The 13,710-nt window shown below is 45.3% G+C and overlaps 1 protein-coding gene across 3 annotated transcripts in view; it reads right to left on the reverse strand.

The window, feature by feature from the left end:
• Positions 1-1,864: 1,864 nt before the first annotated feature.
• Positions 1,865-13,710, reverse strand: part of LOC139355960 (disco-interacting protein 2 homolog C-like) — a 35,098-nt gene continuing 23,252 nt past the window's right edge. The window contains exon 6 of one of the 3 annotated variants that reach the window (XM_071068698.1): positions 1,865-7,131. In XM_071068698.1, the coding sequence (XP_070924799.1) occupies positions 7,073-7,131 (59 nt within the window). In that variant the 3' untranslated portion in view covers positions 1,865-7,072. Of the gene's footprint in view, positions 7,132-8,550; positions 8,630-13,187; positions 13,400-13,710 lie in introns of those variants that run through there. The other 2 variants (XM_071068697.1, XM_071068696.1) reach the window with 2 other exon arrangements.

Here is a 13,710-nt window from a genome sequence, read left to right on the forward strand (position 1 = left end):
GACACACAAATTGGAGTTGGCCAGTTCACTGGCCAGGCACCTGACTCTTCTGGATAAGAAGAGTCTGGATAAGAAACAGGCCCCACACTGCCAGGACACAGAAGGGCAGCCTCGGTCCCCACGGGGTCTTGACAGAAAACCACAGCTCCCGCAACTGCAGGAATTCTACAGATTTTCACTCAGAAGAAAATGCCACCCAGGAGTACCCACCCCGATTACTTTTCTCAAAAGTGGTTTTGCAAAGGCTCAGAAGAAAAGTCAGGACACAGGGCAGCAGCCAGCCCCACCTTCCCAAAATCACTTGCCCCGGGGTCACCCACCTGCAATCAAACTGTTAGAGATGGGTTTTTCTTCTCAGCTGTTACCAGAGCAAATATTCCTGGAGAAGCATGCATTCGAGTAGGGTGCCTCTCTACAGAGGTCCTGGAGAGTGAGGCTTCAAGTCACTGGCCAGGGACCCCGGGAACTTCACAGTTGGGGGGCTGGAGGGTAGAGGGGGCAGAACCCTAACGGTGGGTGAGTTGAAAATGGAAGAGCATTCTTCACCTCAGAGTCTCCTGGGGCCTTTCCCTTCAGGAACTGAAGGGGTGAGGAGGGCTGTGCAGTCTCAGACAGGTGATACCTGGGCTTTGAGAGCCGACGCATCTGTCCCCAGAGCGGGCAGCCGCCTGCCCAACCCACCCTGTAATAACTGGAGTCCTTTGTCCCCACCCAGCGCCAGTCTGGGGGTCTGGTGCACACTGTACTTGATCGACCCATCCCATACATGAAGTGCTGATGTCACTTTCGTACTTCAACTGCGCCCCCCAAAGTATACCTTCCGGACATTGGAAAAAAGACAGCCCTTGATGTAGCCCCAAGTCCTCTGCTCTCCATGAAGCTCCTGAGGGCGACTGCAGCATGGCGAGCAGGGAGCCCCGGGCTTCTTGATAAAAGTGTAAAATGAAGCTCTGTCTGAAAGGACCCCCATCTGTTAGATTTGGAAAACATCTAAAGGCCGTTTGCTTTTCACAATGACTAGACTCTTAGGAATGTATTCTAAGGAAAGGCAGAAGATATGGAGAAACAAATTCAAGAATATTCTTTGCAGCAATAGCCAGGGAGGAAGGGAGGGAGAGAGAAGAAAGAGAGGAAAAGGGGAACAGAGAAACAGGCAGACGAGACAGACAAGAGAAACAGAGACAGAGAGCGCACCTAGCTCGTTTTCAACTTGACCTCCTGGGAGAATCTAGCAGGATAATAGAATCCTCAGCACACTCTTGTACTGGGGCAGCAAAGTTTCCCAAACTACAAGGTAACAAATGCTAAGACTGGAGAAGCTGTGCACGTTCTTTTCCAGCTCCTTTTTGCAGCATCAGCAGAATGGGGCAGGTTGCTGCGTTCATTCTAAAAATCAAAACTGCAAAGGAACCAGCTGCAGAGATGGGGGTGGGAAGGCAGATGTTCTCTTGCTGACTGAGCTCATGCCCCGGAGAGCGCCAGCGCCTAACGCCCCCTCCACAGGTTCCACGGAGGACACAGGAGAGAGTGCGGCCATGTGAAGAGCAGCCTCACATTTCTATGGCTCCCTCTCTCTATGAGCTGTATCCCATGAGTCCTGCTCGCTCCCCTCGGTCCCGATGCCCTAGCCGTCAGCATCTCTGCCAATCTTCACGAAAGAGCCTGTTGCACCGCAGTCCAGCAGGGCCACAATATTCAGAATGAAAATTGTAATGATCACTCTTCTGACTGCAAAATCCCAAGAGTCAGAGAACTTCTCTCACTAAAGGAGAAGGGCAGGGCGGGGCAGGGCGGGGCAGGGCGGGGAAGGGCGGGGCAGGGCGGGGCGGGGCGGGGCGGGGCGGGGCGAGCTGGACAGAGAGGAGCTGCCCTGGCTGTTGGGTGCTGAAAACTGTGACACCGCCTGGCACCAGCGATGAGGGACTCACGCTCGACCCCAGAGGCGGCTCGTCCAGGAAGAATAACAAGGGGCCACCGTGGGTCTCCCTCAAGCTTCCAGCTGTCGGGAAATCTTATCTAATCACCCACCTTGCCATGCTACCTGCTCACCTGCATTCTGTAGAAGTAGTAACGCATCATTCACGTCCCAGCAGGCCAAGTGCGCAGGAAAATGAGGCCAACAAGTAGAAAACCATGACCGTAGAAGGCAATGGCACGTGAACTGAGCTTTCTGGGTTGTGTGTCCTTGTGGTGATAAACACAGTCCTAACTGAGCTGAACACCAGAATGAAAACGAACCTTCCTCCGTGCTGAAGTCGGAAGAGGTGTGCTTGGCTATCCGCAGTGCCTGCCTGTTTGGGCGGTGATTACTGCAGGTCACACGTGCTGTACAGGAGGAGGGCAGTGAACTCTGGAGCCAGGCTGGCTGGGTGCAAGTCCCAGCTCCATGGCCAGCTCTGTGATCTGGGACAATTCACCTATGTCCTCCGCCTCTCGATTTCCTCCTCTGTAAAAGGGGGGTAATAGTCGCATCTATCTGAAAGGGCTTTGTGAGAATTAAACGACCTTGTAAATGTAAGGGGCTGAGAACAGTATCTGTTCTTGGTGAGCAGAAGGATGACCAGGAGGTGACCAGCAAAATACACCTTTCGAAGCCTCAATACTGTTCCGTAGTGAGCAAAGACACAGCTCCTCTACGGACGAAGCCATTAATAGTCGATCCTGGCAGGCAGAGTGCAGATTCCTTCGAATCAGAAATTTGAACTCTGGCCAACGACTGCTGTACTGCTTGAGTAAATCTTAGGATTTGTTAATGGTAAAGTAGTCTACAAAAACAGAAACAGTCTGAAGGAGTTTGAGAGGGTGTGGGCTCAGCTGCAACCTCTCCTCCCAAGGCTGTTGGTCAACAACATCTCCAGCCCTGTGGAAAGACAGCGGCAGTGAAGAAAATGTCGGACAAACATTTGGTGTGTTTGTACACTTCTGCCAGAAATCCTAAATGCTTTGCATGTTTCAGCTAATAATTCATTAAAATGGATTATGCTGACCATTTTATAACCTACTTCACTGCTCTCCTGTCTAAATCCATCCCTTTGTGACACATTTTTTACACTTGGCTCATTTTTTCAATTGTGTTTGCTGTCTTACCCCCATGTAAAGGATAAACGTGCATGTTTATGTTGATTTGACTGAGACAGCTAATGCTACATATGTCTCTGTTCCTTGAAAGTTGACTTGTGATGGTGTCATTTAAGTCTCTTCTTTTTCCCCTTGAGTCAGCAAAATATTCCATGTTACTTTGAGCAAAACTTGCTCACTAGTGTTATGGAGGGTATAAAAGCAAATGGAATAAGTTTCCTGCCTTCAGGAGGATTGAAATCTCAAAGTCGGTATGACAGCATGGATGGGAGTCAGCTCAGTTTGCAGCTTTTAAAACATGTTGGAATCTTTCCTCTGCCACTTTTGATGGTGAGACCCTGAGCCAATCACTTCCACAAGCATCTGGCACTCCATCTATGACATGGAAGTAAAAAGAGCAATCTTGACAAAATTGTGATGACTACAGACATGTACCTAACCTCTTATTTACCACCTCCCGATAGAAGATATTGTAACTCATCCCATTTGAGAGCTGGTGGTGATCACCCCATCCTGTGAGATTCAAGTATAATTATCTGGAATCCCCCATCTTCAGGTGAGGAAGACCCAGCAGCCCTCACAATGTCTTCTGGAAACTGGATTTTGTTTGAAGGGTGAACTGACTCCAAGTTTCTTCTGTTTTCACGTATTGTCCTTCCTACGTGTCTCCTGGGGTTTTTCCCTACCTCCCAATCTACATTAACCTGATGGTAACAGCCAGCTATGTTTTCTAGAATTCCCCTAAATTGACTCATGCCAAATACTGAATACAGTAGATTGGGAGGGTTCATTAAATCACGATAGAGCATCCTAAAGAAGGAAAGTAGACACCTTTGTTCTTAAAGGGTCTTCAGCCATCCCACCCTGGAAAAGGTTGCTGATTGTCTCTTCTCCTCAGGCAGTCTTGTTACTATGCATCTTTTTTTTTTTTTTTTTTTTTTTTTTTTTGAGATGAAGTCTCGCTCTGTCACTCAGGCTGGAGTGCAGTGTCATGATCTTGGCTCACTGCAACCTCCATCTCCCAGGTTCAAGTGATTCTCCTGCCTCAGCCTCCCGAGTAGCTGGACTACAGGTATGTGCCACCACACCCAGCTAATTTTTGTATTTTTGGTAGAGACAGGGTTTCACAATATTGGTCAGACTGGTCTTGAACTCTTGACCTCGTGATTCATCCACGTTGGCTTCCCAATGTGCTGGGATTACAGGCGTGAGTCACCGCACCCGGCCTCCATCACTTTTTATGCCTCGTCTTCATCCTTACAGCTTCTCCTTCCTAGGGGCCTCAACTCCCAACCCCGGAGTTAGGGTCACAACTGTCCATCTTCATGTAACACAGCTTAGTTCCCCTTCTCCTCCCCACCGTGCCCTATGGGCTGCTTTTCTACAACCAGAATGGAGACCCAGGGAGAGCTGCTAAACTAAGACAGTTCTCACCCCTGGGAGAAAAAATCTACTTCCCAGTTCTCAGTCCTGCTAAACTATTGTTGAGATAAAGAAGGACCATGATAAATCCTATTGGCTAAGAGAAGAACGTTCTCCAGGTTGCCGTAGGATAAGAGAGGAGGTGACAGAATCTGCAGCCATTTGGTCGAATATGTGATATGTGAGTCATTCTGAGGAATACGTTAAAATTCTGTAGTCAGATCTTTCAAAATGGTATTTCCAGTAGAGGGAATAATGTAACAAAAAACCCAGGCAGAAAACAAATAAGTGTGTGTGGAGAAGAACAATAATGTGATGTGAACGAAGGGTTCGGTGTCATGAGTGAGAAATGGCTGACCGAAAGTAGGGAGATGCAGAGAGGAAATTACCACGGGAAAGCTGAACATCACATTAAGTGATTTCGGTGATTCTGCCTGCAGTGCAAATATTTTGGGCTCTGAAGTGAAGTCATCAAAAGGTTTACGTCTGTAATGGAGGATTGGTCTAGATAGCCTTTCAGATCCCACTCGGCTTTGAGATCCTTGATTCCGGGTCACACCTGCGGGTCTGGAGGGCAGTTCTTCAGGGTCATGAAGGAAGGATTCCAGGAGGCTGGAACATGAAGGACATTCAGGTGACCACATCAAGAGATCAAGTGGGGTAACAAGAGCCTGAACTAAAAGGAATGCAGTGTAAATATGAAGAAGAGGAAATGGGAAACTGACTAGAAACGATAAGTAGAGAAAAAGGGGAACGTGTGATTCCAAGGTTTAGAACAGTATTTGTAAGTTACAGTCCCACAAGTTCTTGCATAAACAGGATCTAAGAGAGTCATTTTAAGAAGAAGAGCAAACTTCCAAGTTCCACTGAAAGACATCAGCATCTCTGTGGAGTGAATTGGGGAAAGAGAATGAAGAAGTCTGCTCAACTTTTAGACACACAAAATGTGAATTGAATTGCATGAGTGACAACAATGTGAAGATATTTAACAGGAGCTCTTTTTTCTCTTTTTGGCCTACGGTATTTAATCCTTCTATCATCATTATCGTCCTTTCTCTAATTTAATGTCTCTGAACCTTTATTCAAAAATCCACTATGTATATGTAACGTGTTTGTGAGATTATTACTAGACCCTCTAGGAGGTTTCATTAACCCAGTTTTCTCTTATTATAGCAATACCACACTATCTTTATAGTTCAGGTAAGTCCTCCACCGTTTTTTTCCAAGTTGCCTTAGCTCTTTTGGGTTCTTTAAATTTCCGGACATATTTTGGAATCCGCTAGTTCATTTCTACTGAAAATAAAAATAAAAATAAAATCATGCTGGGATTTTGATTGGAATTGCATTAAACCTCTGATCCACAAGCGCAGAACTGACATCTTAACAATATTGAGCCTGCTGATCCATGAACAGAGTATATCACTTCATTTATTTAGTTCTTTAATTTATCTCAGCATCACTGCCTGCTTTTCAGTGTATAGATCTTACACATCTTTTGTCAGATTTAGTCTGAAGGATTTCATGTTTTGATGTGCTATAAATAAGATTGCTTTGTAAATTTCCATTTCCAATTATTTCTTTGCCAGTGTATGAAGAAATAAATATTGCTTATGTGTTTAGCTTGTATCTTGCAAACTTTCCAAACTCACTTATTAGTAAGTAATTTATTATTATTAGTTTTAGTGGCTTTTTGTGATTTCAGCAGATTTTCCACACAGGTGATCATGTCACCTGCAGATACAGATAGTTTTAAATCTTACTTTCTAATAAGGGTGCATTTTATATATTTCAACTTGCCTTATTGCACTGACTAGACTCCAAAAATAATGCTGAAAAGCAGTGAGAAAAAAGTCATCAGGTGGGATGGTAAATACAGCCCTTGTTCTTCCATTTTGACCTGAAGCACCCAGTGTGATCATTTTCTCCTTTGATTTTTCTGAGGACTTTTTGTTTCCTTTTTTTTCCTTTATTTTTTAAAAACACACTTTATCTTTTAGGCAGTTTCACGTTCACAGAAAAATTGAGGGAAAGGTGCAGAGAGTCCTTCTATATGCCTTCCCTTCCCCCACGTGCACAGCCTCCCCCACTAACAACACTCCTGCCCAGAAGGAGCATTTGTAATAATGGAAGGACCTACATTGACATATTGTCACCCAGAGTCCACAGTTTACATGAGGGCTCTGTCTTGGTGCTGGTTCTATGGGTTTGAACAAATATGTCATGACATGTGTCCACCATGATAGCATCGTACAGAGCAGTTGCACTAAAATCCTAAAAATCTCCGTGTTCACCTTATCATCTCTCCCTCTTCCCAACACCTGAGAACCACGAATATTTTCACTCCATAGTCTGGCCTTTTTCGGAATGTCCTTTAGTTGGAAGCTTACAGTATTTCAGAATGTCCTTTAGTTGGAAGCTTACGGTATTTAGTCTTTTCCGATGGGCCTCTTTTGTGTAGCCGTGCATGTTTAAAGTTCCCTACGTGTCTTTTCATGGCTTGACAGCTCACTTCCTTTCAGTGCTAAAGAATATTCCATTGTTTGGATATATCACAGGTTATTTATCCACTCACCTAGTGAAGAACATTTTGGTTTCTTCGTTGCCTCCAAGTTTGAGCAATTATGAATAAAGCTGGAATAAAATTAGCAATTATGATTAAAGCTTCTATAAATGTCCACGTGCAGGTTTTTCTGTGAACACAAGTTTTCAACTCCTTTGGATAAATACCGAAGAGTGCAATTGCTGGATCACATGTTAAGAGGATATCTCGTGCCCATCAATGATACACTGGATATACAAAATGTGGCACGTATATACCACGGAATACTATGCAACCATAAAAAAGAATGGGTTCCTGTCCTTTACAGGGACATGGATGAAGCTGGAAGCCATCATTCTCAGCAAACTAAAAGAGGAACAGAAAACCAACCACCACATGTTCTCATAAGTGGGAGTTGTACAATGAGATCACATGGACACAGGGAGGGGAACGACACACACGGGGGCCTCTTGGGGGGTGGGGGCAAGAGGAGGGAGAGCATTAGGACAAATACTTCATGCATGCAGGGCTTAAAACTTAGATGGGTTGACAGGTGCAGCAAACCACCATGGCACATGTATACCTATGTAACAGACCTGCACATGTATCCAAGAACTTAAAGTAAAATTTAAAAATAAAAAATAGGGAGTATAGTTTGGTAAGACAATGTGATAATTTTACAAACACAAAACATGTCATACCCACTTCCCCACCTCCCTCAAGTGCTTTCAACAGCATCCTATTGCTGTTATTAAAAGAATAAAGCATCTACCATCATCTCCCAGCCCCTGCCTGCCTTCCTTCTTGTCTTGTGCCACTTTCTCCCGTGTTTACTTCCTTGAACGTGCCTGATTCCTGCTGCAAGAGGCATTCTGCACGCACCCCCATCTCTGTTCAGACCGTGGTGTCCCTACACTCCACCCCCCTCAACAATCAACCTCTACTTCTCTCCAGACTGCAAGGGGATCATACTTTCCAGAATGCATCGGTTTTCTACCTCTCATCCCAAGATACGCCAGATTCTTTTACAGCATAAATTTAGAGAATCCCGCTTCCCTTTCTTTGGTGCGCTTTCCTCAATTCTTCATCAGAAACCCATTAGAGTGATTGTCATATTAGTGCCCATTCTCCCCATCAGGCCGCAGGTTCGTGAGAGCAGGGGCCACGGCCATGTTGGTGAACCACGGTATTCTCAGTGACTATCCATGTGTTTAGAAAGTATTTGCTGAATGAGTAAATGGGTCTGCAGTTCCAACCAAAGCTAGAAGCTTGACTTTGGAAGAATGAAAGTAGATAACATTTCCAAAGCAGACCCCATAGCATGAGAAAAGAAGGGAAGAATGGAGGCAGAGCTGAAGGATGAATATCGGCACAGGAGTAGGTGAGAGTTCCAGAAATGCTGGGTTTTCACGTGTTTTTACTTACCTCATATCTGTGTTTCCATCTCTGTGTAGCGTGACTGTCACATCCCTCTCTATTTCTACATTTCTTTACTGACAAGGACAGAGGTGGTGCATTGGACACACTACTAACCAGCATACTCTCTCGGACTTGCAAGGAAATGTAGAGAAAACAATCTAGAAATGGTATCTCAGAAGAAAAAAATATCAAAAATATGAGAATAAATGTGGGAAAAAAATCAATGTTTAAAGACAACTTCTCAACATATTTAGGTATCTCTGGGACTTAAAATTTCATCAGGACTCCCCACACTTCTTTCTTTTTACATTGCTCTGTGTGTGTGTGTGTGTGTGTGTGTGTATTCAACAGAAATCTACGAAAAAAAAAAAAAAAAGAATGCTATTGCTAGAATAATGCTACTACAGCGGAGAAAAATGTAATCTTTTCTTCCACCCATCTTAGCTTCATTGGTTGGGGTTCCTATAACAAAAGACAGATGAACCCCCAAAAAAGCAAGCGGAGGCTTATTAGCATGTATATTTCATATATACATGGGAGATACACAGGGAATGAGGGAATCTCAAAGAGACAGCTCAGACCTTTCTTTTATATAACATCTTCAACAAGGATAATAAATGTTTCTAGAAGTGCCAAGACAAAGTAAAAGGACTTTGGGTCATTGGGGGCAACAAATTGTGGGAAGGCCAATAAATGATAGATTTTTGTGTAAATTCCTCTGGTGCTGTTTCCTGAATAAGGGTCTGAAGTTGTCTACAGAGATTGACCTGCGTCCTTTCTGGCAGAGAGGGGAGAAAGGGCACTTTTGTCTTTGTATAATATGATTATGTTGTGTGCTTTTCAGAAACTAGAGGGAAGGCCAGAGCGCTTCTTAATTGCTTTCAGCTCAAAATATTTTAGCATGGCGTGTTGTATTCTCTGCACTGTTCCTGCTGCAGATATCTCTAAAGGCATCAGTCGCATCCACAGCACTACTTGTGGGGAAATATTGAGCAGAACTGGAATCAAATGTATAATTCAGCCCCATAGAATCTGAGCCACAGGACAGAGAGAACTGCCCGGGAGTCAAAGCAGACACTGAGCAGCTGACATTCTAAGAGTCTCCTTCCAGTAGATCGGCGCATAAACTCAAGTTCTTTTCACAGATTTGTCTGTGTTTCTTTTTTGGAAAAAAACATAACCCTGTAGCGAAAATGTCTACTTCACAGTGCACCAAAACATCTGGAGCCTTAGCCAGAAGCAGCACAGACCCAGCCAGAAGCAGCACAGACCCAGGCAGCCTGGTGATGTCCGGCGGGGGCAGCCCATAAAATCCATCAGCATGTGGCCCTGCGAGCCGCCACCAGTAACATATGTTTACATGCTAATGAATGTCAGGCTCATTTAGAACAAATTTGCATCCATCAAAGTCAAACAGCGAGCAGAGCAGCACATTTTCCTGTGTGTCAGTGGCCCCTGAGATACCAGGGAGAACTTGAATTGCCTGACCCCTTCAACTTCCAAGCATCCCAGAGGGAAAATGCAGACCCCAGGAAAGGACTGTGCTGGAAACCATTTGTTCTTACAGATGTCCGGAGTAGTCTTGTGACTGACCCAAAGACTCCCCTCTGAGGGTGGGGGAGACCTAGGTTAGGAGAGGGTGAACCGTGCTGCCTTCTAAGACCTTCCTTCTAAGGGAGGGTGGGAGAAACCCAGAGTAGGTGGAGGTGAGCCATGCTGGCAGGACCTTCCTTCTAAGGGAGGGTGGGGAGACCTAGGGTACGTGGAGGTGAGCCATACTGGCAGGACCTTCCTTCTAAGGGAGGGTGGGGGAGACCTAGAGTAGGTAGAGGTGAGCCATGCTGGCAGGAACTTCCCTCTAAGGGAGAGTGGGGGGACCTAGGGTAGCTGGAGGTAAGCCGTGCGGGTAGGATCTTCCTTCTAAGGGAGGACGAAGTGTGCTTTGCTAGACTCTGCGCTTGAGTCTCAGCGTGGCGGACCCAGATGGGAGCAAGTCACTTCTATCCTATGATTCTGGGTGTCCTCATCTGTCATGGAAGGTTTGGTTAGATGAGCTTAAAGTCACTCCAGTTGCAAAGCTGTGTGACTTGTAGATACATGCCAGTGTGAATGACTCACTTCACTTTTACAAGTTGCACAGATAGCCAGGCTTCCCCTTGTATCAGTCAGGAGGTCCCAGAAGACTTTGTCACAGGCAAAGAGGTGATTAAAAGGAGTCACTGACGGGATTCTTTGGAGATCGGTGGGCAGGGCCCAAGGGAAGTGAGAATAGCACTCCCCAGATTATGGGCAAGGGATGCCTGGGGAGGGGCTGCTAACGTGGACAGGCATGAGTAAGAGAGGACTGAGGACAGCTCCTCTCCCTCCTCCACCTTCTACCTGCTGCCAGCAATGAATCCAACCAGCAGCCCTAGGCCAGGCCAGGCTCCCAGAGTCAGAGCCAGAAAGAAGCCAGGCACATGGAGAAGCCACTGGTCCCCACCAACACCAAGGGTGCAGTAAGAATTTTGATGGAAATATTTAAAAACTCATTCAACAACTTCCTATCTCCCCAACCAGCCTCTACATGATTCCACCTTTTCCGACTCCTGAGCCATCCTCAGGGGTGTCACAGGGGTGGGGCTGCCTGCTCTGCCCAGGGCCTGGGACCCTCCAACCTTCGGAGGTCTGGAGTCCCCTCTCCCCTCCCTGGCAGCAACTGTCTTCTCTGCTGTCAAATTATCACTTCCATCCTCCCACAACACATGAGAATTTAAGACGGGATTTTGGTGGGGACACAGCTAAACCATATCAAAGGGGGGACCTGGGGCTTCCTCATGGGGCTCTGGCATGAGCTTGGGTGACACAGGTTATAAGACCCCATCTGCTTCAGGTTTAATTGCATACCCCAATATTCCCAGGTTGTAGTCCTAACCAAGGACCTCAGAATGTGTCTGTATGTGGAGATAGGCCTTTTAAAGAGGTGATTAAGGTAACGAAGTCATTAGAACTGATGCCCTTGTAAGAAGAGATCAGGACACAGACATCTATTGAGGGACAACCGCACGAGGACACAAGAGAAGATGCCATCTGACAGTCAAGGAGAGATGCCTTAGGAGGAGCCAGTCCTGAACCCACCTTGACCTTGGACCTCCAGACTCCAGGACTATGAGAAATACATCTCTGTCTTTTCACAAAACTGCCTGTGGCAGCCCAACCAGAGCCATGCGCCATCTTTGGTTCTCAGAAATTCCACTTGTTTTTATACTCCTGGATTTTAGGAGGCCCCTGGATGACCAGCATGTGGCTAAAGTTAGAGAAGGAGTTACTTGTGTAAGAGAGCCCCACACATCTCTGAGCGGACACCGTACAGCCCATGAGATATTGGGTGTAGTACCATCCTCTCTTCCCTAGGATATTAAGAACAATATCACAGGAGGGGTGTACAGCCACAGCCCCTGCGTCACTGGGAGCAATAGCATCTTCTCCCCCTCTCAATATAAGGAACAATATCCCAGGGTGGGTGTACATCCCCTGTGATATCGGGTGTAATGTCATCGTCTCCCAATGCGGATATTAAGCATAGTGTCACAGGGGGGTGTATACCTTCTTCGCTATCGGGAATAATATCCTCTCCCCTCAGGACTGTATGCAAAATATCGAAGGGGTTTTACAACTCTTGCGATATGGGCAGTAATATCATCCTCTCCCCACCTAGATGTTAGGAACTCTATCACAGGCGGCCGTACATTTCTTGCGATATTGGGAGTCATATCCTCTCCCATCATGGATATTAAGAACAATATTACAATGGAGGTGTACCACCCACTGCCATATTGAGAGTAATATGCTCTCCCCTTCGGGATATTAGGAACAATATCGCAGGAGGTGTGTACAACCCCTGCGATATTGGGAGTAATATCATCCTCTCCCCCTGAATATAAGAAACAATATCACAGGAGGATGTACACCCCCTGTGATATTGGGAGTCATATCATTTTCTCTCCCTCTGGATATTTGGAACAATATCACAGTGGGTGTGTACACCCTCTGCGATTTTGCCACTAGTATCATCGTCTCCCTCCCAGGATATAGGGAACCATATCACAAGGAGGTGTACACGCCCTGCGATACTGGGAGTGATATCGTCCTCTCCCTCCCTGGATATTAGGAACAATATCACTAGGGAGTGTACACCTCCTGCAATATGGAGACTAATATCATCCTCTCGCCCCCTGGATATTAGGAACCATATCATAGGGGTGGTGTACACCCCCTGTAAAATCAGAAGAAATATCATCCTCTCCACCTTTGGATGTTAGGGACAATATCACGGGGGAGGTCTACGCCCCCTTCGATATTGGGAGTTGTATCATCCTCTCCCACCCAGGATATAAGGAACAAGACGACTGAAGGGATGTACACCCACTGCCATAGTTTCAATAATGTCATCCTCTACCCCCTGGCTGTTAGGAATAACATCATAGTGGGGTGTACACTTTCTTCGATATTGGGAGTGATATCATCCTCTCCCCGCTGGATATCAGGAACAAGTCTATTAATTATTAATATTAATAAATATAAGAAAAATTAAGAGTAATCATCGACATTAATAATCACAATAAAGATAGTAAAATAGTTAAAAATGTTAACGAGTAGCATTAATAATCAGTAGTAATATCACTACTAATAAAATAATAATATCAGCAATTGTTACTTAAATCAATATTAAGTGATGCTGGTAATAAAATAACAATATTAGCAATTATTTTAAGCATGCATAATCATATATTTAAAATAATTATCCATAACAGTATCCTATTAATAGTATCATTGATAATTGTTAATATCGATCATGGATGTTTAATAATTAATCATATTACTCCTAATACCACAGGGGGTGTACACCTACCTGTGATGTTGTTCTTAATATCCAGGGACAGAGAGCATGGGATGTTGTTCCTAATTATCAAGGAGGGGAGAGTGTAATATTACTCCCAATATGACAGGGTGTGTACATCCCCCACAAGGCACTGTTCTTGCCATTCAAAACAAGAGAGGATGACATGACTCCAGATATCGAAGAAAGTGCAAACCCACGTGTGATCTTCTTTCTAATATCCAGAAAGGAAGAAGAGGATAGTAATCCTCATATGGCAGGAGGGGTACACTCACTCTGATATTTTTCCAAATATGCCGGGGGAAAAGAGAATAATTGCATTCCCAATATCGCACCAAGGGTTGTACACCCCGTGTGAGATGGTCCTTCATAA

The sequence above is a fragment of the Macaca nemestrina genome, chromosome 8, assembly GCF_043159975.1.
Source record: "Macaca nemestrina isolate mMacNem1 chromosome 8, mMacNem.hap1, whole genome shotgun sequence".
NCBI lineage: Eukaryota > Metazoa > Chordata > Mammalia > Primates > Cercopithecidae > Macaca > Macaca nemestrina.